General features: G+C 37.3%; 2 protein-coding genes across 4 annotated transcripts in view; one reads left to right on the forward strand and one right to left on the reverse strand.

Moving 5' to 3' along the window:
- The window catches only part of cacna2d3a (calcium channel, voltage-dependent, alpha 2/delta subunit 3a), a 238,455-nt gene that overhangs the window by 180,576 nt on the left and 36,977 nt on the right, over positions 1 to 20,902 (forward strand). For all 3 annotated transcript variants that reach the window (XM_046871522.1, XM_046871523.1, XM_046871525.1), the window contains 4 exons: positions 1,448 to 1,541; positions 1,730 to 1,825; positions 1,955 to 2,076; positions 3,156 to 3,233. In XM_046871522.1, coding sequence (XP_046727478.1) covers positions 1,448 to 1,541; positions 1,730 to 1,825; positions 1,955 to 2,076; positions 3,156 to 3,233 — 390 coding nt within the window. The remainder of the gene's footprint in view (positions 1 to 1,447; positions 1,542 to 1,729; positions 1,826 to 1,954; positions 2,077 to 3,155; positions 3,234 to 20,902) is intronic.
- On the reverse strand, positions 7,417 to 19,639 carry LOC124400040 (leucine-rich repeat and transmembrane domain-containing protein 1). Its single transcript, XM_046871526.1, has 3 exons — positions 19,502 to 19,639; positions 16,301 to 16,897; positions 7,417 to 10,682 (listed from the first exon to the last, which is right to left on the reverse strand). Exons 1-3 carry the CDS (start codon positions 19,506 to 19,508, stop codon positions 10,219 to 10,221), a joined length of 1,068 nt encoding a protein of 355 aa, XP_046727482.1. The 5' UTR covers positions 19,509 to 19,639; the 3' UTR covers positions 7,417 to 10,218.

Here is a 20,902-nt window from a genome sequence, read left to right on the forward strand (position 1 = left end):
TGTTATCCCAGCTTGGTCTCTCTGCCTGGCCAATCGGTACAAATCCTTTTCTCTTTCCTTAGTGTCCAGCTTCACATACAGCTTCTCATATCTCTCTGCCAATCTCAATTCTTTTTTGCCCAACTTTTTCTTTTTATGCTTTTCTGCACTTCCTCATTCCACCACAATGTCTCACTGTCTTCATTTCTTTTTCCAGATGTCACACCAAGTAGCTGTCTCCATTATCTCTTCTGCAGTAGTTGCCCAATCATCCAGCATTTCTTCACCACCACCGAGCCCCTGTCTGACCTTTTACCTATATCTCACACTACAGTCTTCTTATTCTTTTTTTAGTTCTTACTCTGCTCCACTTATTCTTCACTTTCAAAGCCAATCTACAGACCACCATCCAATGCTGTCTAGCTACACTGCCCCCTGCCAACACCTTACAGTCTCCAATCTCCTTCAGGTTGCATCTCCTGCATAGAATATATTCCACCTGTGTGCATCTTCCTCCGCTCTTATACATCACCCCATGCTTCTCCTTCTTCTTAAAATATGTATTAACCACTGCCATATACATCCTTTTAGCAAAATCTACCACCATCTGCCCTTCCACATTCCTCTTCTTAAGGCCATACACACCCATCACCTCCTCCACCTCTGTTCCCTTCACCTACATGGCCATTGAAGTCTGCCCCAATCACCAATCGTTCTTTTCTAGATACACCTTCTACCACTTCTTCTAACTCACTCCCGAATTTTTCCTTCTCCTCCATCTCACAACCCACATGTGGAGTATAAGCACTGATGACTTTTATCATGGCTACTTCATCTACCAGCTTCATGTTCATCAATCTATCAAAAACCCTTTTCACCTCCACTACACTTACTGTACTCTACCTTCAGGATCACCCCTACACAACTTCTCTTTCCATCCACACCATAAACCCCCCTCCAATGTTCCTTGCCTTCTCTGCTGAACACAAATCATGTCTACCTTTCTCCACTCCATAATATCAGCTACCTCTCTTCCCTTTACCAGTCATAGTACCAACATTTAAAGTTCCAACCCTAACCTCCACTCTCCTACACCTCTCCTTTACCTCCTAGACAAATAAATACGAACCCTAAAAATGATTTCTGGCATAGATTCAGATTGCCATGTAAACTAATCCTTTCTAAATAGGGCTTTAGACAGCTTTACATCTGCTAATAGTTTTAGATGTTTTCATTTGCATTTACAGCATTTGTCAGAGCAAGAATTCATACACCTGAGCAGCTATGGGGGTTAGGGGCCTTGCTCAGGGGCCCAGGAGTGTAATCTTAGTGTGGCTGGGATTTGAATTTATGACCTTCAGATCCAAAGTCCTATGCCTTAACCAGTTAATTGGCAATTAGTTATTGTCTTTTCTGATTCAATGTTTACTATATGATGTATTGTTGTTGTTGACATTGTTGTTTCTAGGTGATAAAGAGTTAATTCAGGAGGTCCTGTTTGATGCTGTGGTGACCGCACCATTAGAAGCTTACTGGACCAGTCTGGCTCTCAATAAATCAGAGTATGAAGACATATTTTACACAAAATCACACATACATACACCAAAACAAATCATTTACCTTGGTGTGCCAGCAGTTTATTCTTGAAATCGATTGATGTCTACCCCAAAAATCTGCCTAGTCCACAATTAGCAGTAAGCCAGTTTTTTTCAGGTAGAGACCGATCATAAGTATTTTCTCTGTATTACAGGAACTCTGATAAAGGTGTGGAGATAGCGTACCTCGGCACTCGGACCGGCTTGTCACGAATTAACTTATTTGTGATGCCGTACCAATTAAGCAATCAGTAAGTATGTCCCAGTTCTTAAAAAAAATAAACTGTTCTATCTCTCATTTCTGCAAACACTACAAAAGAACTAATGCTGACACAATTTCTATAAGATCACTTGTGTGTGTGCTGTGTGTGTGTTCTAAGAGACTTCCTGACGGCTGAGGATAAAGAGGGAGTTTTCAACGCTGATCACTTTCCCCTGTGGTACAAAAGGGCAGCGGAACAAGTGCCAGGCACCTTCGTGTACTCACTTCCCTTTAATACAGGCAAGAGAAACGCATGAAACAAGAGTCACCAACGACACAAACAGAAACACACTTTACCCATTCTTTCTATTTTTAAACAGTGCCTCACTGTGGCAGAAGAGAAAAATGCATGCATACATTAAAACAAGAAAAATCAACAGATTTGTTCAATATCCTATAGCCTCAAACAAACATAACAGTAAAAGAAAAAAAAAAACAGGCTTTGACTTGTCTTTGATTGCTCTGTATTTAATTTCATTATGTTAAATTGACCTTTTTTGTCTTATTGTTTTGCCCTACAATTGGCTTGTATTAACTGAGATTCATTTGCAATATATTGCAACCAAATGTCTCTTAATAAGAAACAGAAGTAGAAAAAGTCTAGGAACAGGAAAATACTCGAATTCGCTTATGAAAAAAATTATAGTTTTTTTTTCTTGTGGCACAGCAGGATTAAAGCATAAAGCGTACGCAAATGTGGCCTATTTGCTTGGGTGAATCCCTGCTGTGAACAGATGCAATCTGTGGTCTTCAATGTTCCCCAGTTGTTTCAGATGTTTAGATATTTAATCTGTGTGAGTGTTTCTTATTGACATCCATATGCATGATGGTGAATGTTGACAAGGCGAGTCAGAAACCAACCTCAAGGATAAACCCCAAATCTTTTCATTGAGCTTAACAGCAACAGCAACAAAAAGCGTCTTCTCTTCATACAGGTCTTGTTTCACTTTGTGCGCTTTGTAGTCATTTTTTTATGGTTGTGCTTGGTTTGATGTGTTTGTATAAATTGGGCATTTTAGAGATGTAAAACGGGATATGTTAGGTTTGCACTCTCTCTCTCTCTCTCTCTCACTCACTCTCTCTATCTGTGGCTGTTTATTAGAAACGCCTGTTTGGAGCACATTTTATTCTTCAGGACGTTTTTCATGTTCACATTTTTACTCTATGCTTATGTCTCTCTCTAAATACATTTATATACTGCATACAGTGTGCACAGGTATGTTGTGTGTGTGTGTTAAACAAAGTGCCACAAATGTAAAAAAAAAACAAAAACAACAACATATCAACTGATGTGTGTTTGTTTGTGTGTGTGATCCCAGGTTCTGAGAATAAGAGTGTTGTACTGGCCAGCACTGCTATTCAGCTACTGGATGAGAGGAAGTCACCAATTGCTGCAGGTAAGAATTTTGAGAATTTTTTTTTTTTTTTTTTTACCTCACTCACAGGCCCTGCAGTGGAAGCTTAGTAGTGGTGGGATTTAAACTCATAATCTTCTGGGCTGAGGTCCAGTACACGTTAAATGTAATGTTAGAGTTCAAGGCAGTATTTATGATATTATTAAATGTATATGAATTAAATGCATTTCCCTGCCTGCCATGAATTTGTGCTTACATTTTTGAAGCGTCATTAATTGGAAGAGAACTTATGAATGAACTGGCATAAGTATGGTGTAAATTAAACTAAATATCAAGCATTTTCTTAATAAAAGGTGCAATTAGAGCGAAAAGTACCTAGTACTTAGTTTAAAACACTCCACTATATGGACAGAAATATTGGAACACCTGATTTTTCCAACCTTAAATTGTTTCCCCGAAGTTGGAGGCACACAATTGTATTGGATGACAGAGAATTACATTTTCTTTTTACTTTAACCAAGTGACCCAGTTTTGGCATGACAATGCCCCTGTGCACAAAATGAGCTCTTTGAAGACACAGTTTATATGGCTTGCAGCGAAAGATCTTGAGTGGCCTGCTGTAGAGCTCTGACCTCAACCCTACTGAACACCTTTATAGAAAGAATTGGAACGCTGACTGCACTCCAGGCCTCCTCGCCCTACATCAGTACCTGACTTTACTAACACCCTTGAGGCTGAATGAGCACAAACCTCCACAAGCACACTCAAAAATCGAGTGGAACATCTTCCCAGAAGAATGGAGGTTATTATAACAGTAAATGCGACTAAATGTGAAATGGGATGTTCAAAAGCACATAAGAATATGGTCAGGTGTCCACAAACTGTATATATAGTAATCATAAAATAACCTTTGTAGTTAAATATGAATTACATTACTTAATATTTACCTTAGGAATGTCTGAGTAATTAAGGTTGCAAAACAATGGAATCACCTTAGTGGGAAAGTGGTAGCATTTCATGTTTTATGCCTAAATCCCAAGGGCAATTTTATATAGATTCAATACAAGAAATCATTAAAATAAACTGCAGTGTAACAGATATACAATAGGTTTACACACCTTAGTTCAAATAGCTAAAAATAAATAAATAAATAAATTCTAGATCTGGAAATCACTCTAATTCCTGTATTTAACAATATCTATCGAACCTATACAAGTGTAAATTACTCCATACCATGTGGTAAAATGATTCTTTGGGCATAATTCAAAAAGATACATTTGATGCAAAAGCAAAACCACCCAATTAACACTGTACAGTTGGTGAAGGATTGTGGTAGTGGCATAATACGATGGTGCTGCTCATGTTCAGCTGGCCATTGGGCTTTATTCTAGATATAGGAACTCATGGTGCGCTCCAAATACAAACTTCGGAAGAAGAAGAAGAAGAACACAATTTGGATAAGTGGAAGCTGAACAGGGCTATGCACTAGGAAATCTAATGGCAATAAAACCACTTGATGTCGGCAATTTTTTTTTTGTTCCAGATTTTTCTTGAATGTTCCAGATCTAACTATAGTTCAAGAAAATTCAAGAAAAAGTAAAAAATAAATTGCCGAAATCAAATTGCTTTACATGCATTTTTTTTTTTACTTTTTCTTGAATGTTCCAGATCTAACTATAGTTACATTATAGTTTACATATACATTATAGTTACATTATAGTTTTTTTATATTATAAAGTAAGATATATTTACATTGACTATAGTTAGATATGTAACGTTTCAAGAAAAAGTAAAAAAAAATCAAGTCAGTACACTATTACTCACAAAGCCTAAATGTTCTATTACAAGCAAAAGGTGCTTTAACAAGGTTTTAGTAACCAGGTGTGCATGCTTATGCATCCAGACTACTTAAAGACGTTTTTTCTATTTCTATTTATCTGATCTTGGTTTAGTTATTTTTTTTGCATCACATTAACCTGCAAATTTATTTTCCATTTTATATCTGATATTCCTTGGTGTTAGAGAGGTTTTGCTTTTTTACTGTATTTTGCTGTATTGTATTATTGTATAGCAACATTGTTCAATAAGCTGTTGGACCCTGTAACACTATATGGGTAACTTTGTGGACAATTGACCATAAGATAATTTTGTGCCTTTTAGACATTCCATTTAACATTAAGTCCCTTTTTGCTTTTATAATATTCTCCACTCTTCTGGAAAGATGTTCCACTAGAGTTTGGAGTGTGGAGATTTATGCTTATTCAGCCAAGGGTGTTAGTAAATCAGGTACTGATGTAAGGTGAGAAGGTCTGGGGAGCATTCCAACTCACCCCAAAGGTGTTCAGAAGGGTTGAGGCTAGAGCTTTCTAGCAGGCGACTTATGATCTTCCACTCCAACCCATGTAAAGCATTTCTTTATGGCATTCATTTGTGCACAGTGGCATTGTCATATTGGAAAAGGTTTGGGTCTTGTAGTTTATGTGAAGCGTAAATTTAGTGCTGCTGCATCCAAAAACATTTTTGGATGTTTGTTTGTGCCTCCAACTTAATGACAACAATTTGGGAAAGAGCCACATACGGCTGGAAAAAACAAATGTCCTTCTACTTTTGTCCATACAGTGTATTTTAAATGACTATGGAAGGTTTTCATTATACCAGGAGGATTAAAGTAGACCTGACAGCTGACTTCTCAATACAAAGCCACAAACAGTCCTCATTACAGCGAGTGTGTGTGTGTGTGTGTGTGTGTGTGTGTGTGTGTGTGTGTGTGTGTGTGTGCGTGTGTGTGTGTGTGTGTGTGTGTGTGTGTGTGTGTGTGTGTGTGTGTTCAGTATGCATCAGGTGCATTTCTATTCAGAATTGCACATGGGGAAAATGCATGTAGGTGCTTCTGGGAATGATGTAACATGTTTTAAAGCATCCGAGTTCATATGAAAGGTCACATTACTGTACCACAAGGATTGAGCGGAGGGACCGAGTCAAAGCAGAGGGTTTATAGTATAAACGAAGACATGAACAGATAAAGACTGCCTACATGCCTTTACACACACACAAACACAAAGACATTGTTCATCAAATTTCAATATTTAATCTTATACACACCTATTAAAATACACATATATGATTCATAAATAGATAATAAACATCTGCACTTTTTTTTCTCTGTTGACATGTACAAAACACACATACACTCACACACACTCACTCACAAATCAGTCTTATGGCAATACCAGGCTGAATCTGTGGGTCAGGATCGACTTTTGCATAGACAGTGCTTTTTAGTACACTTATTTGCTTCTGTATTTTGTACACAATATGCCATCAATCACTGGTGAAATATTACTTACTGTAGCTTATTTGATAGAACTTCCTCAGAGGTTCCCTCAGTCTAGTTCCCTGTTGGAAATTTTTAGCACTACTCTAGACCTGATATTATTTGACATTTTTGTATATTGTATATTCTATTTGTAGTGCTAATTGTACTGGTATGAGTGTATCAGGCATAGTAATAATGTTGGGCATCTTGTGTATTCCTCTTGGTGCACTGTGCTAAACTAGAGGTTCCATGAAATAATATATTCACTAGTCAAGACAGTAGGGATGCTGACTAGTACAGGAAGGAAAAAAGACCAAAACAGTTTGGCAGATGATGAGAAGAAGCAGACAGATGTTATATTTCATGGTTAGATTTTTTTTTTTGATGATGATGATGATGATGATTAGATTAGATTAGATTCGATTTTACAATTAAATACAAAAGATTGCACTAGAAATTTTACTTGCGTTCTTTGCACTGTAAGAAGTGGAAACGTTTAAAGCCTTTGAAGATAAAATGAATCATTTTATGAACCCTTGCACCGTAAAATAGTGAATTCCGTCATACACTTGCAGTGTGTGAACAGAAATTCTTAATCTCTGAGTTGCACATCACTGTTCCAAATGACTTGGTTCGATTTATACACACTATATTGCCTAAGGTTCCCGACACCTAGTCAAAAGTGGAAGGTTATAAGCTTTTTGAGCATCCCATTCTACATTTAGTCCCAATTTGCTCATATAATTCCCTCCACTCTTCTAAAAAGATTGTGGACATTTGTACTACAAGGGTATTTAGCCACAAAGGTGTTAGTAAATATTAATATATATATATATATATATATATATATATATATATATATATATATATATATATATATATATATATATATAATTTTTTATTATTGTTTTAAAATTCCAGCAGTGTTGCTCTTCCTGATGCATTCAAACCAGTACATGACACACCAAAATATCACATAATTGCTGTGCTGAGAATGAGAATGGTCCATCGCCCCAAATGTATTTCATGGTTTCCTATTTCCATTGATGGTTATTATAAAGGGGGTGGCATTTGGGACTGATAAATAGATACAGCTACAGTCAGTACATTGTTTTACCGAAGTGTACGTATTAGAAGGAAGAAGGAATGAAGAAAGATATTTCCTCAAAGTTGGTTTTTCGTTCAGTCATGGGAAGGAAACAAGCTGTTCATGGTGTTCCATTCTAAAAATAGAAACATATTAATGCTTGTCATGAAGCTTTAAGGTTTACTTTACAACATATTCTGCAAATGATTTGATGCTGAGATAGGACTGAGAGCAAGAGTAAAGGGTAAGGAGCTTACATATAAACATAAACGAACGCACGAACGCACACACACACACACACACACACACACACACACACACACACACACACACACACACTAGCCAGTCAGAGCTTGAGTTTATAGACTGCCCCAATGAGCTTTCACCTCGTGAGCATTTGCTAGGACTAACACAAGCCGACAAGCTGATGACATCACACTCCCAGGGCAACTGAAGCATGTATTTGTGTGTGTGTGTGTGTGTGTGTGTGTGTGTGTGTGTGTGTGTGTGTGGCAGCAAAAGACTCTGAGCAGCCTCGTTTGCTGGCTCTCGTATTTTTTTTTCCTGAACGCATCATGTCTTATTTGATTGTGTATGTGTGTATGTGTCTCTCTTTCGCATGTGCCTGTGTGTGGGTGTCTGTGTGCCTTGTGTTATATAAGAGCCCCTTTGCTCTTTACACCCCCTTCCACATCCATATGCATGAGTGTGATCTGCCTCTGCCTGTGAGGTTTTTTCTTGTGCAAACTGCAAATAGTTTTAAAACCAAACTCTAATCACTCTACCAATATTAGTCAATGGTAACGAGTTCCAAAGGTTGATGAGGTACAGTACAGCACGCACATGCATGAAAACAACGACGTATGCATAGTTGAAGCTGCCTACTTAACCTGATAATAAACAGTACAACCGAACCCTAAATGGAGACGCTTTGAAACCACTGTTATATTCAAAATTTGCATCTTTTTAATTAAATGCACTTGCATTAGACAAAATATATATATAATATACCTCCAAATAGTTAGAGCTTGTTGATATGTATCCAGTATCTTTGGCTATATTGTATCTTACAGCATACAGCCAGGTCTATAATTATTGGCACCCTTTATAAAAATGAGCATGTGTGTAGTTATATGACATGCAATAGATATTTCGAGAGCTTATTATTATAATTATTATTATTATTAATTATTGTTAATCAGCTTGATGCCTTATGGTTACCATGGCTGGAGATTTTGGACTATTTCATTTGTATTTATATTTATGCCATTTGGCAGATACACTTATTCAGAGCAACTTACAACTGAGCAATTAAGGGGTTAAGGGCCTTGCTCAAGGACCCAGCAGTGGTAGTTCAGTGGTGCTGGGATTTTAACTTGTTACCTTCCGATCCAAACTCAAATGCCTTAACCACTGAACAACCATCTATTAGATTAGTGTTTCTGTAATCTGTAATATTACAGACATAATACTGTATTGTATTGTATTGTATTGTATTGTATTGTATTGTATAGCTGAATAATATTTTGTTATTCAGTAGGGTTTAAGTTTGGACTGAGATGGTCAATACCAAACTCTGATCCTATACAATACACATTATCACAACAGATTCTCTTTTGATTTGGACGCCATGTTTGCTACCAGTGTCTTCTTCAAAGATCTGGAAGATTCAGGATTCTTAAATACATTCCCCATCATTGAGACACAATTTAGTTGTAGTTCCTTTTGCACTTGATAAATCTGTCATTGCTTTTAGGAAAGGCTTCCATCTTTCAATCAAATTATTTGATGGTTGCGTGCAATAACTGGTTTTGGAACTTGACAACCCCCAGAGTTAAATATACTGTGCAGTTCTGTAAATGTGATCTTCAGCTTCTTCTTTTTGTTGCCTACATTACCATCCTCCACACTGTGTATGTGGGCAACATGCATTCAATTATTGGCAGATTTCTCTGTTTAGGCCTTAATTATTTTCGCTTTTTTGTATCGCGGATTTTTTTCATAGTAATGGATGGATTAATTATACACCAAAGAAATTCCGTAACATCAGTAGATTACCCAGATTCTGCTGTGGCATTATGATTTATATTTTTCCAAAGAATAAAGAAAGAGGGAGAAAAATATATTATTTGATATGATATTAAATGATATATTCAGTAGTAAAAATACTGTTTTTTACAAAAAGGAGACGAGACTGACTTGTTTTCAGAGGTAGCCTGTTTCTCTGCTTGTACGAATTAAAAATGTGAGTTCATGTTAACACACTCATTTAGTCCATTTTCATTAAGGATGCCAATATACTGTACTGTGGCTGTACTGCATTATAAAACATATAACTTCTCTTCTGTTTCTCTTCCCCCTTTATAGAGGACACTGTACAGTATGAAATCATTGATAGAGTAGATGACAAAGCAGAAATCAGGTTTGTCCATCTGATAAGATATCGGCAATAGTTGATAAATCCTTGAATTGTAATAAAACCCATCCAGATCCCTAAGTATGTGTATAGCTCTATTTTACAACTTTGTAAGAGTTTGCCATGCAAGAGGCTTGGCTGTGTAATATCCCTGGGCGAGGTATGAGTATTATTGCATTGCTCTTACTCTCTCATAATACTCTTTTTTTCATGCTATGGCATTTTCCCGTAGCTCTTTGGCCCCTTCCTTGTTCTCTGAGTTCTCTTTTTCCATTCTCCCAGCCTCCTCTTCGCGTTTCTTTAGCTCCCGCTGGTATTTAGCCATGACAGCGGCGTAGGCACAGCCGTACACAGCAGCAGCCAGCATCATGAGACACACAACTCCACACACAATGCCGGTGATGATCACTGTAGCTATGGCGTGGCGCAGGTTAATGGGTCGTGGTTTTGGCTTGGCTTCGCACTCCGGTTCCTGCTCAACCGGAGCATCCAGGCTTGGGTATGGGACACCACGAAGCAACCGCTGCTGTCTTTCCATGTGCTGGATGTTGGCAAACAAGTAGTTGTAGCTGGTGCTCATGCAGGAGTGGAAGAGCTCGTAAGGAACGCTGCGAAGGTCACGATTGCGCATGGCGTACGGCTCATGGCACGGAACAGCGTCCACCACACCACCTGTGGGGGACAGGAAGATGAGAAAATTATATTTTTTTAGTCATAGTGGGTCTCGTAATATAAATAATTAGTTTTAGGTTGGTGAACGACTTAAGCCACCACATACAGTAGGTTTAACCTCATATTCAATAGTAATAGGAAAATCTGATGTGTATGGCTTTGTAATAAAATATGTAGGTGTAAAGAAGCCTAAGGATGATCGCTTATGTCCTCTATTAAGAAATTAGAACAGCTATTTATCACATCAACATCACGACAGGATCTGTACCTATAAAATCCTAAAACCCTTTTCAGGACACAGACACAGATATTTCATTTTGTACATGTTTCTATAGGTCTTTCTAGGAATTTGGTTGGTGAGTAACATAAACAGATTTAAAGTGTGAAATTGTATGATTTGGCACCTATTTCGCTGTGTGCCATGTATACAGTAGCTGGGTTGAAAATCTTACCATGATGACAGCAGCAGTCAATATTTAATTTATTGTTTAAATATTGTTTAAATCTCAAAACAAGTCAATACATTTAATAATTATAATAAATAATGAATAATTTGGAAATAATGTATTTAATAATAATGTATTCATATGAATGTAATCAATTGATTGTTATCTAATCAAAAATCTGATCAATTCACAATTGAATAAATGTAGTGGACATTAGAGACCACACATATAATATAAATAAACCTTTGTGAGTGAAAAGAGGGCATAATATATACATAATATATATAATATATAAATAATATACAATATACATTTAAATAATATACAATATATTTTAAGCTTTGATAGGAGGAGCCTGATTTAACTACCAATCTCAGTCGAATCTTCGCAGAGGGGTTGCGAAACAAGGATCATGCCATTTTGGTTATATAGGGGTGCTCAATGTTTGATTTCACACAGAACTGTGATATAACGAAAATGTAAACTCGACACAAATTACAAAAGCAAAATAATACAGAATAATTCATTCTCCTTGTCATTTTACACACATTGTTTCTATATTTCTGGCACAGGCTGCAATGGCATATTGCATTTTACATCACTATTTGATGTTTTTTAATATAGTAGGAGTACCAACAAGCTCTCATCCAGGAAACTGTGCAATTCGCATCCAGGATAGCGCCAGAAATCATTCAGATGAGGCTGTAATAGGATTACGGATTATATCTTTTCGTTCCATCTGGTCATGTGCACACAGTCTCGTCGTGGCACGATCACTACAGTACCAAGACAAGCCATTTTCATAATATTCACCAAAACTAAAAACAACATGCCCTTGGGTGAATAAATGATTTGGTAAATTAGCGTTTTAGCCAGAAATTATGATAAATGGACAAAAAGAAAAAAGAAAATATTTAAAATGAAAAGAATGCAAAACAAAATTAGAAGAGAGAATCAGAAAGGGTGGATATGTGGAAGAATGTATTGTAGCTCAGTGGTCATCAGAAGGTGACCACTTTATGATCAGAAGGTGATGAGTTCAAATGCATCCACTATAAGATGCAACTGCTGGGCCCTTGAGCAAGACCCTTTACAAACAATTGCTCAGGTGTATGAATTGAGATGAATGTAAGAGCATAAAAAAACATCTACCATATGCTGTAAATGTATTGAGGCAATGATCTAGAGATTTTACTTTTAAAAATAGGATACATAAAGTACAAAAAAAGTGTAATTGTGGAAATGTTATGCCTTAATATGATTACAATTTATAGCATTTTATATATTTATAGGATATAATATGCTATGTGTATTGGCATGCACACGCATACCAGTGGTGGACAGTAACGAAGTAAATATAATTCGTTACAGTACTCGAGTTTTTTTTTCCTGTACTTTACACTGTGAAGTATTTCCATTAGGGGAGACTTTTACTTTAACTTCACTACATTTCAAAAGCAAAAATCTTACTTTTTACTCAACTACATGTCGGTCCTTAATCCAGTGGATAAAAACATAACTCATCACATACGCAGCAAGCCACCAATCAGGGTGGAGTGCACGCTCTGTTTTGAACTTGTTTTGATTGCTGCTTGGTGGCATCTACTTATCACCAACAAACTGTTCAGCGTGACCTTATTCGCATGAATTTAAGTAGTTCAAAAGACAGTTCTGGGCTCATGATCATTTTAATAAACATCAATCAGTGTAATCAATTACACTGATCAATTAGCGCCTTACTACATTAGTAATCAATTAGAGACTTTTCACATAAACTGAGTTGACTAAGCAAGAGTCTTGTGACAAAGATTTACATTATAACCATAATAATTTATAGTACATTGGATACTTAAATTAGACGGCAAATACTTTTGTAATTTTACTTAACTGAAAGTTTAATGGGAGCACATTTCCTTTTTTTAACTTTTACTGAAGTAATATTTTACCAAGTGTATCGCCAGTTTAACTCAATTACATGGTTTGTGTACTTCTACTGTACCACCACTGATGCACACACATTGAAGGCGGGATTGAGGAAGGAATTAGTTAAATGTGGGGGGTTCAAAACAAGGTGATAGATTGCTTGATTAGGCCATGACCCCTAAACTTCAACAAGTTCCAGGAATGATTGCATCAGTCTCAAGCCAAAAAAGAAAAAAAAAAGAGTGCATATTTAAGATCAGCAAAACAAAATAAAATAAATAAAAAGAATAATCTCAAAATCTCAAATAATGCCTCTAGTAGACAGTCTGTTCCTACCTACAGGAATGAAAGTTTGGGACTGGGCCGAAACTGTAATCAACTAAATAGCATGGAAAGTGGAGCAATCTAGGAACGCTCTGTTTGCACGCTAATAAAAACTGGTGATTGCGTCTTATGAGCAGCTGTTACTCGAGTGTCATGCATGCAGCTGAACTGATCCATTCCAGATAAGCATGGATAACAAACAGAATGATGATCAAATTGTAATGAAATGTACCTTTTGTGTCCATACTGCTTCAGCCGCCGACTTCATTTAAGATAAAAAAAAAATTTATGTATTTCTTTTCTATGAGCTTTGACAGTTGTATGAATTATGATTTCTGGATTCAACCATTGCTGAGAGGAATAGTTTCAGGGTGGTGCTTGGTCTGCCATGGTCTAACAATGCAGTGTAATAATAGAAGTGTTATAAAAACATTTTTTAAATGTTAAAGGGGTTAAATAGGTTTGTTCATATTGTTGCAAGTTGCAATATATTTTTCAAAAAAGATTACAATTTATATCTGTTATACTGTGATTGATCTCGTGTTTTGCGTCTCTTTTCCATCGCATTAAGCACAATTATAAATGATAAATATATATGGAGCTTGAATGAAATATAATATTGTCAAACTATGGTCCAAGGTGAGCAAAACACTTAACACCACTGCTTGTCTTGGGCCCTATCACACCACTTTATTAAATTCTTGAATTCCCTATAATACCATGCCACAATATTTCATATCGCTTTCCTACAGTATTGTGTGGCTTTGTGAAGTGTCAAGCACTGCACTGTAAGGATTTGTGTGTTTGTTTGTGTGTGTGTGTGTGTGTGTGTGTGTGTGTGTGTGTGTGTGTGTGTGTGTGTGTGAAAATGTTTTGGCAACAATGGGAACAGCTGTTCTCATATATCTTAGACTAAAGATATTTGTATCAGTGATTATTTCTGTCTCTGTGATTAGAGAGCATATTTAGCTGTGCTAATCCTAGTTGCGTGTCACGCTGAGCATTTTCATCTTACGTCATAATGCATCCCCCCCTCCCACACACAAACACTTTCAGACAGCTATAGTTTTACCGTCAACAGTACACATTACTCCGCTTTTACACACAACATGAAATGCAGTATACATAGAAGTAGGCTAGATACTGTGTCAGATTTTTTTCAGAATCTGGTTTTTGTAATATTTGCTTAAATTTTAAGGTTTTAATTCGTGTACAGCATTTAAAATATGTACATCAATCAGTCTTAACACGTTTTTAAGTTCCCTAAAAACAGCTCTGACCCGCCAAGTTGTTGACTCCACAAGACCTCTGAAACTGTTCTGTGGTATCTGGCACTAAAACGTCTGCAGTAGATCGTTGTAGTCCTAAAAGATGTGAGGTCCTCCATAATCCTTCATGGATCAGACTTGTTTATCCAGCATATTCTACAGATGCTCAATTAGCATGAAATCTTGTTAATTTGAACTCCTGTAAAGTTCCTCAAACCAATTTTTGAATCATTTTTACAGTGTGGCTAGGAGCATTGTCCAGCTGAAAGATGTCCGTAAAATTAGGGGATACTTTTGCCATACTGGGGTGTATCAGGTGTGCAACAATGCTTAGGCAGGTGGTACTAATGACTAATGACCCAAAAAATGTAATCTTCATGAAATTCCAGGACCCAGAGCTTCATGTGGTCTCAGGCTAGACTTTTTCCATAATGTCCTTTCTGATGGTCATGTGCACACTTACAGTATGTCTATGGAAAGGGGTCAGCATGGGCACTTTGTGTCTGGGGCTACACTACTATATAGACACTACATACACACTACTACATAGGTTACTACGTAACCAACATGAACTTTTCCACCATTTCGAGCGCAATGGTTGTCTTTCTTTGTACAATTTTGTTATTTTATAACATTATAACACTGCATACTAGGAACATCACACAAGACCTGCTGGTTTGGTGATGCTTTGACCCAATCGTCGCCCTGGATAAGGGCGTCTGCTAAATGCCGCAAATGTAAATGTAAATGTCTCATTTTTAATTTGGCTTTTAAAGTTTACACTGAGTTGAGTTGAAAGATGCCCAGTGTTCAACGTTTTCTGTTCTTATTTATATTAGTTTTGTATACTTTCTCTGCTAAAATTAAGCTTTATTTCTACCAGTCATGAATTCTGTGGCACTGGTATATTTGAAGATCCTTTTGTGCTGATGGTTAATGTGTGTAAGCTAACTTGCAACAGTTTGATCTGATTATATGTGGGCCTCAGGCTAGCACAGAAATAGAGCTGCACCAGTTTCTTTTGCTGTTGTTTGAACATAGTGCCTTGTATGGTAAATGTATAAGCAATCGTGTATTATTCACTACAAGCTACATCCTATGCTGAACAAACTCAGTTCAAGGTGTTTAGTTAAATAAATAAGTTTAGAATTGAGATTGGAAGATTACTGTAATGTAAGATTGTCATGGAGGAGTTTAGCGTACATTGTACACTGGGTTGTTTACAAGGTTGCTTGCAGTCATGTTAAAATAAGGTCAGAGGGTCATTTCCTGCTGATGCTCAGAAAACTAGTGTACTTTTAAATCATGTATCATTTACACTATCGATTTAACTACTTTACTGTAGTTGTATAGACTTGTAAAAGTCATAATGTGTTGCTACTTTACAGATTAGTAGCAATCTGATCTGGTAACAGGAGGCAGTGTTAGCATGCCTGCAGTTTCTGCATCAAGATCTTATTTAGGTTATAGAGAAAAAATGATGCTCAAAAGGAATTTTACCTTCTTTGTTTTTGTAGATATTTATTGAGCTTTTTAGATAGATAGATAGATAGATAGATAGATAGATAGATAGATAGATAGATAGATAGATAGATAGATAGATAGATAGATAGATAGATAGATGTCCATGTTTCTTAGCTCTCATGTTAATGCTTACCTTTAAATGTGAATGTTTCCAACCATAGCTTAAGCCCTATCATGTTACAATCACACTTCCAGGGGTTACTCGCCAGGTGCAGCACCTGGAGGTTTCCAAGGGCCTCCAGGTGAGTGCGGTCCAGCTTGGTCAGCCGGTTATAGTGCAAAGAAAAGTGTGTTAGATGGTGGAAACTATCAGCCAATGCTCCAGGCAGCCCTACTATGTTGTTGTGAGACAGATCCAAGTGGGTTAAATTGCGTATTGAGCCCAATAAACGCCGATCCAACTCCCGGATAGTGTTGTTGGCCAGAATGAGAGTATTTAAGCTCCTTAGTCCTAGTAGAGCACTAGGAGAAACCATAGTGATGCTGTTGTTGGCCAGATCCAGAACACGGAGATATGGCGTTTCCCGAAAAGCCATGGACCCAATGCCTCGTATGTGGTTGTCCTGAAGATGTAGCTCCAGCGTGTCTCGATGGAGTTTGTGCGGAATGTCATATAAGCCCCGTCCTCTGCAGTCCACCACCTTGGCATTATTGTCACACCCGCACTCCTTAGGGCAGGAGGAGACAGCCTGGACCAGTAACAGGGTGCACAGTGTCAGGAACAAACCTCCTAATGGATAAAAGTAGACATTTTTTAATTATTTTGGCTCTCTGATTTTGAATTTTAAAATGCCATACAACATGAGCACAGAGTTGGAGTTGCACAATTGTATAGGGTGTCTTTGGGTGCAGTAACATCAAATTTTCCCTTCACTTGACCCAAATCTGTTCCATGACAATGCCCCTGTGCACAAAGCACACAATGTGAGCTTTCTGAAGATATGGTTCACATGGTATAGAGTGGAAGATCTTGAGGGGCCTGCTAAGGAGCTCTGACCTTGACCCTATTGAACACCTTTGGGGTGAACCGGAATACAGACTGCCCCCCAGGCCTCCTCACCCTACCTGAACATCCCTATGGTTAAATAAGTGCAAATCTCCAGAATCACACTCCAAAATTTGCGAAGCATCTTTCCAGAAGTGTGGGGGCTATAATACCAGTAAGTAGGGACTAAAGGTGGAATTAGATGTTCTAAAAGCACATACAAATAGCATGGTCAGGTGTAGTACACTGTTCACTGTACAGTATTGCTAATCAAGCTAAACATAGAGGTGTCTGTTTTTTGACTCTTTATAGCTTAAATACTCTATAGATAAAAATAAAGTCTGGGTTATGAGCTGAGCTGAAACCACAGGCTTTCCTTCGCCTATGGTGAAATGGTGAATCAGTGAGGAAGGTCGTAAGTTTGAATCCCAGCCTAATTACATTTACATTACATTATTTGCTAATCCAAAATGACCTGTAAATATTTCATTTATCCACCCGAGCAGTTGATGGGTAATGGCCTTGATTAAGGGCCCAGCAGTGAAAGCTTAGTGGTGGTGGGATTTGAACTCATGGCCTTCTGACTAGAAGGTTATATCCACTAAGCTACCCTGGTTAAAGTTTTATGTGCTATAACCTCTTATCTAGGTGTAGTGTTGCCAAAAGGTTTTCTCCAACTTTTTAAAAGTAGTAGTAATGACATCATTTATGCAGATTATATTCTTTTCATAATAATTGAAATTAAATGGCATACAACCGATATTTTAAAAGGAAATGTTATAACTGTATTACTATCAAATCAAAACGATAAATACATTTCTATATAAATTTAATCTATAAATTATGCACGTGTGTTTCTTGGTTGAGCATGAAGGCATCAGTTTTCGGACATGAGATAAAAAAAGACAGGAAAACCATCACTAAAATTCTCCCAGCATCGCGTGCATGCGTCGCTGGCTCTTTAAAATGTTTCTCACACGCACCTTGTATTTATAGCATGCTGTAAAAGTGCACAGCGGGTCAAAGCACTCCTACACACAAGAATCACTGTTGAACATCAAATGTACCCAGATAATGTTACAGCAAGCGGTAGGATGTGATCTGTGGTCAGTCCTACCCTCTTCCTTTTAAAACAATCTCATTGAAAATTGAGAGGGTAGGACTGACCACAGATCACATGCTCAACCAAGAAACACAAGGCCATTACCCATCAACTGCTCGGGTGGATAAATGAAAAATTTACAGGTCATTTTGGATTAGCAAATAATGTAATGTAAATGTAATTAGGCTGGGATTCAAACTTACGACCTTCCTCACTGATTCACCATTTCACCATAGGCGAAGGAAAGCCTGTGGTTTATAGTTACAACCTTACAATCATCCTATCTACAAAATGTATGATTGTAAGGTTGTAACTATAATAATAATAATAACAATAATGACAATAATAATTATTATTGTCATTATTGTTATTATTACAATGGAAAAATGTAATAAACTAAAGCCTACTCTAAATTGTCAGCTGTTTGCTGTTTTTTATATTGAAATCAGTCAGGTCTAAAATGAATGGCAAAATTTCCACGATACCTTAGATCAACAAGTAAAAGATGCTTTGTAGAATATATATTTTTTAATAAAATAAATAAAATTAGTAGTCCTTTTGTTTTTAGTACGTTTGCATTCCTGATTGTGTTGGATGCATTGCATCTCATGTGTGCCTGACTCAGAACAGCTCATTTCCTCGCATTTCTTTCTGAAGTTTCTTCCCAACCTAATGTTTTTACAGTAAATTGAAATGTATTCCTACCCAGATGCTTCAAACATTTTAGTCATTTCCTCTGAGGAACAAAAGCGGGAATTTAGGCAACAAGCAGTAAATGAAGTAGGCACTCTCCTCCTTTTCTCATGTTGTATTTTTGCACAAAACACAATTATCTTTTATCATACAGTCCAATTTAGCACACAACAATGTGTGAATCTGTTCAGCCTTCATTTTGAGTACTGTCCTTCTATATTCTATTGACAGATTGTACAGAAAATGGCATGTTCAGCATCAAAACACATTATGTAAAAAAAAAAAAAAAAAAAAACTCCCTTTGCAGTTAATCACAGCTTGATGCGTCTAATTATAGCTCTCAAGATGCTTTCAGACAAGAGTACTAGCATGCTGAGTGAAACACGCTGCATATGCATTAGAACGACTAAAGAGATGCTTTTGTAGCCTATTATTATTCTAATTTGTCATGAATCCCAAGCTCACACTAGAATCCATCTTCTGCTGGCATCTTTTGCAGAAATGAAATGTAGGTTACTTAATGTTAAAGTCATCAAGGTGCTCTTAGCACTTACCTGTCATGGCTCCTAGACCACTCCTCCGCTCAGTGTGTCCAGGGTTAGTCCACTGTGTATGGCAGAGTGGAGGGATAAGATTGAAGCGCTCTCTCTCTCTCTCTCTCTCTCTCTCTCTCTCTCTCTCTCTCTCTCTCTTGTTCTTTCTTAGTATGTTTTACTCTCTCTCTCTCTCTCTCTCTACAGTCACTCTATCTATCTATCTATCTATCTATCTATCTATCTATCTATCTATCTATCTATCTATCTATCTATCTATCTATCTATCTATCTATCTATCTATCTATCTATTTATCTCTTTCACCACATGCAGCACAGTTCAGCGAGTGACACTGAGTGTGCAGTGGACAGCTGTGCTCCTAAAGCGAACTGGAAAAGCCAGCCAAGGCTTTCACATACCCACAGAATTAATCCTTCCTCCCTGTCCCCCACTATACAGAATACCTTCACATGGCTAGTCTTTGTTATTTGTTTATTCTCTTTATCATTGCCGCACATGCAGCGTACACTTCCCACACAAGCACAAAAATACCTTCGCATTCGAACTCTCTCTCTTTCACTCTCTCACATTCTCTCTTTCTCTCTCTCTCTCTCTCTCTCTCTCTCTCTCTCTCTCTCTCTCTCTCTTTTCACACACATACACACTCCACTAACATACACACACAGTCACACTCACACAGAGGTGAGTGCACTGCATTCAGATATTTCTGTCCAGCACTCTAGCTCCTATTAGCCGTTACCCTGCATGGACATCAAGCTCTGATGGCAAGCAGGGAATGGACAGAACATGCCTCCAGCATCACTCTCTTTTACTTTGTATTTTTTCATACTTTGCCCTGCCTTATTTTTCTTCTCTCTCTCTCTCTCTCTCTCTCTCTCTCTCTCTCTCTCTCTCACTTTCTCTCCTTGCTTTTTCATTTCCTCTCTTTCTCTTTCTTGCTCTTCCTTTTTCTCTTTCACCCCCTCCCCCCACACACACATACATGCATTAACGCACACATTCATACATCGTACAAGCCTAAAGCAAAGCTGCATGTAGAGATATGCGCATTACCATTCACAATACACGTGATCACTTGAGAAATCTGACAAGAACACAGCTCCAGCTGCAAAAGCCTTTTTCACTAGTTTCGCCATTATTATAGAGAAAAGTTATTCTATTCAACACAGTAATAGAATGAAGGAAAAAGGTCTCAAGATGAAATAAGTAACAACATAAATAAGTTACATAAAGTGCTCATTTTATATTGGTGTAGTATGCAGAAAATAACAAATACTACAACACTGGAATACAACAGTTCTGACAGCATTTAGACATTGTTTTTCTATTGTAGTTATATTCCCATCACCACTAGCTACATCTTCCCGGCCCTTTAAACAAGGCCCTTAACCCTTAACTAC

Source organism: Silurus meridionalis, chromosome 17 (genome assembly GCF_014805685.1).
Source record: "Silurus meridionalis isolate SWU-2019-XX chromosome 17, ASM1480568v1, whole genome shotgun sequence".
Classification (NCBI taxonomy): Eukaryota; Metazoa; Chordata; class Actinopteri; order Siluriformes; family Siluridae; genus Silurus; species Silurus meridionalis.

Coding starts and splice junctions, on each gene's coding strand:
- LOC124400040 (XM_046871526.1), bottom strand. Junction 10,683..16,300: donor GGAAACATTCACATTTAAAG/GTAAGCATTAAC, acceptor TGTCCCCCACAG/GTGGTGTGGTGGACGCTGTT.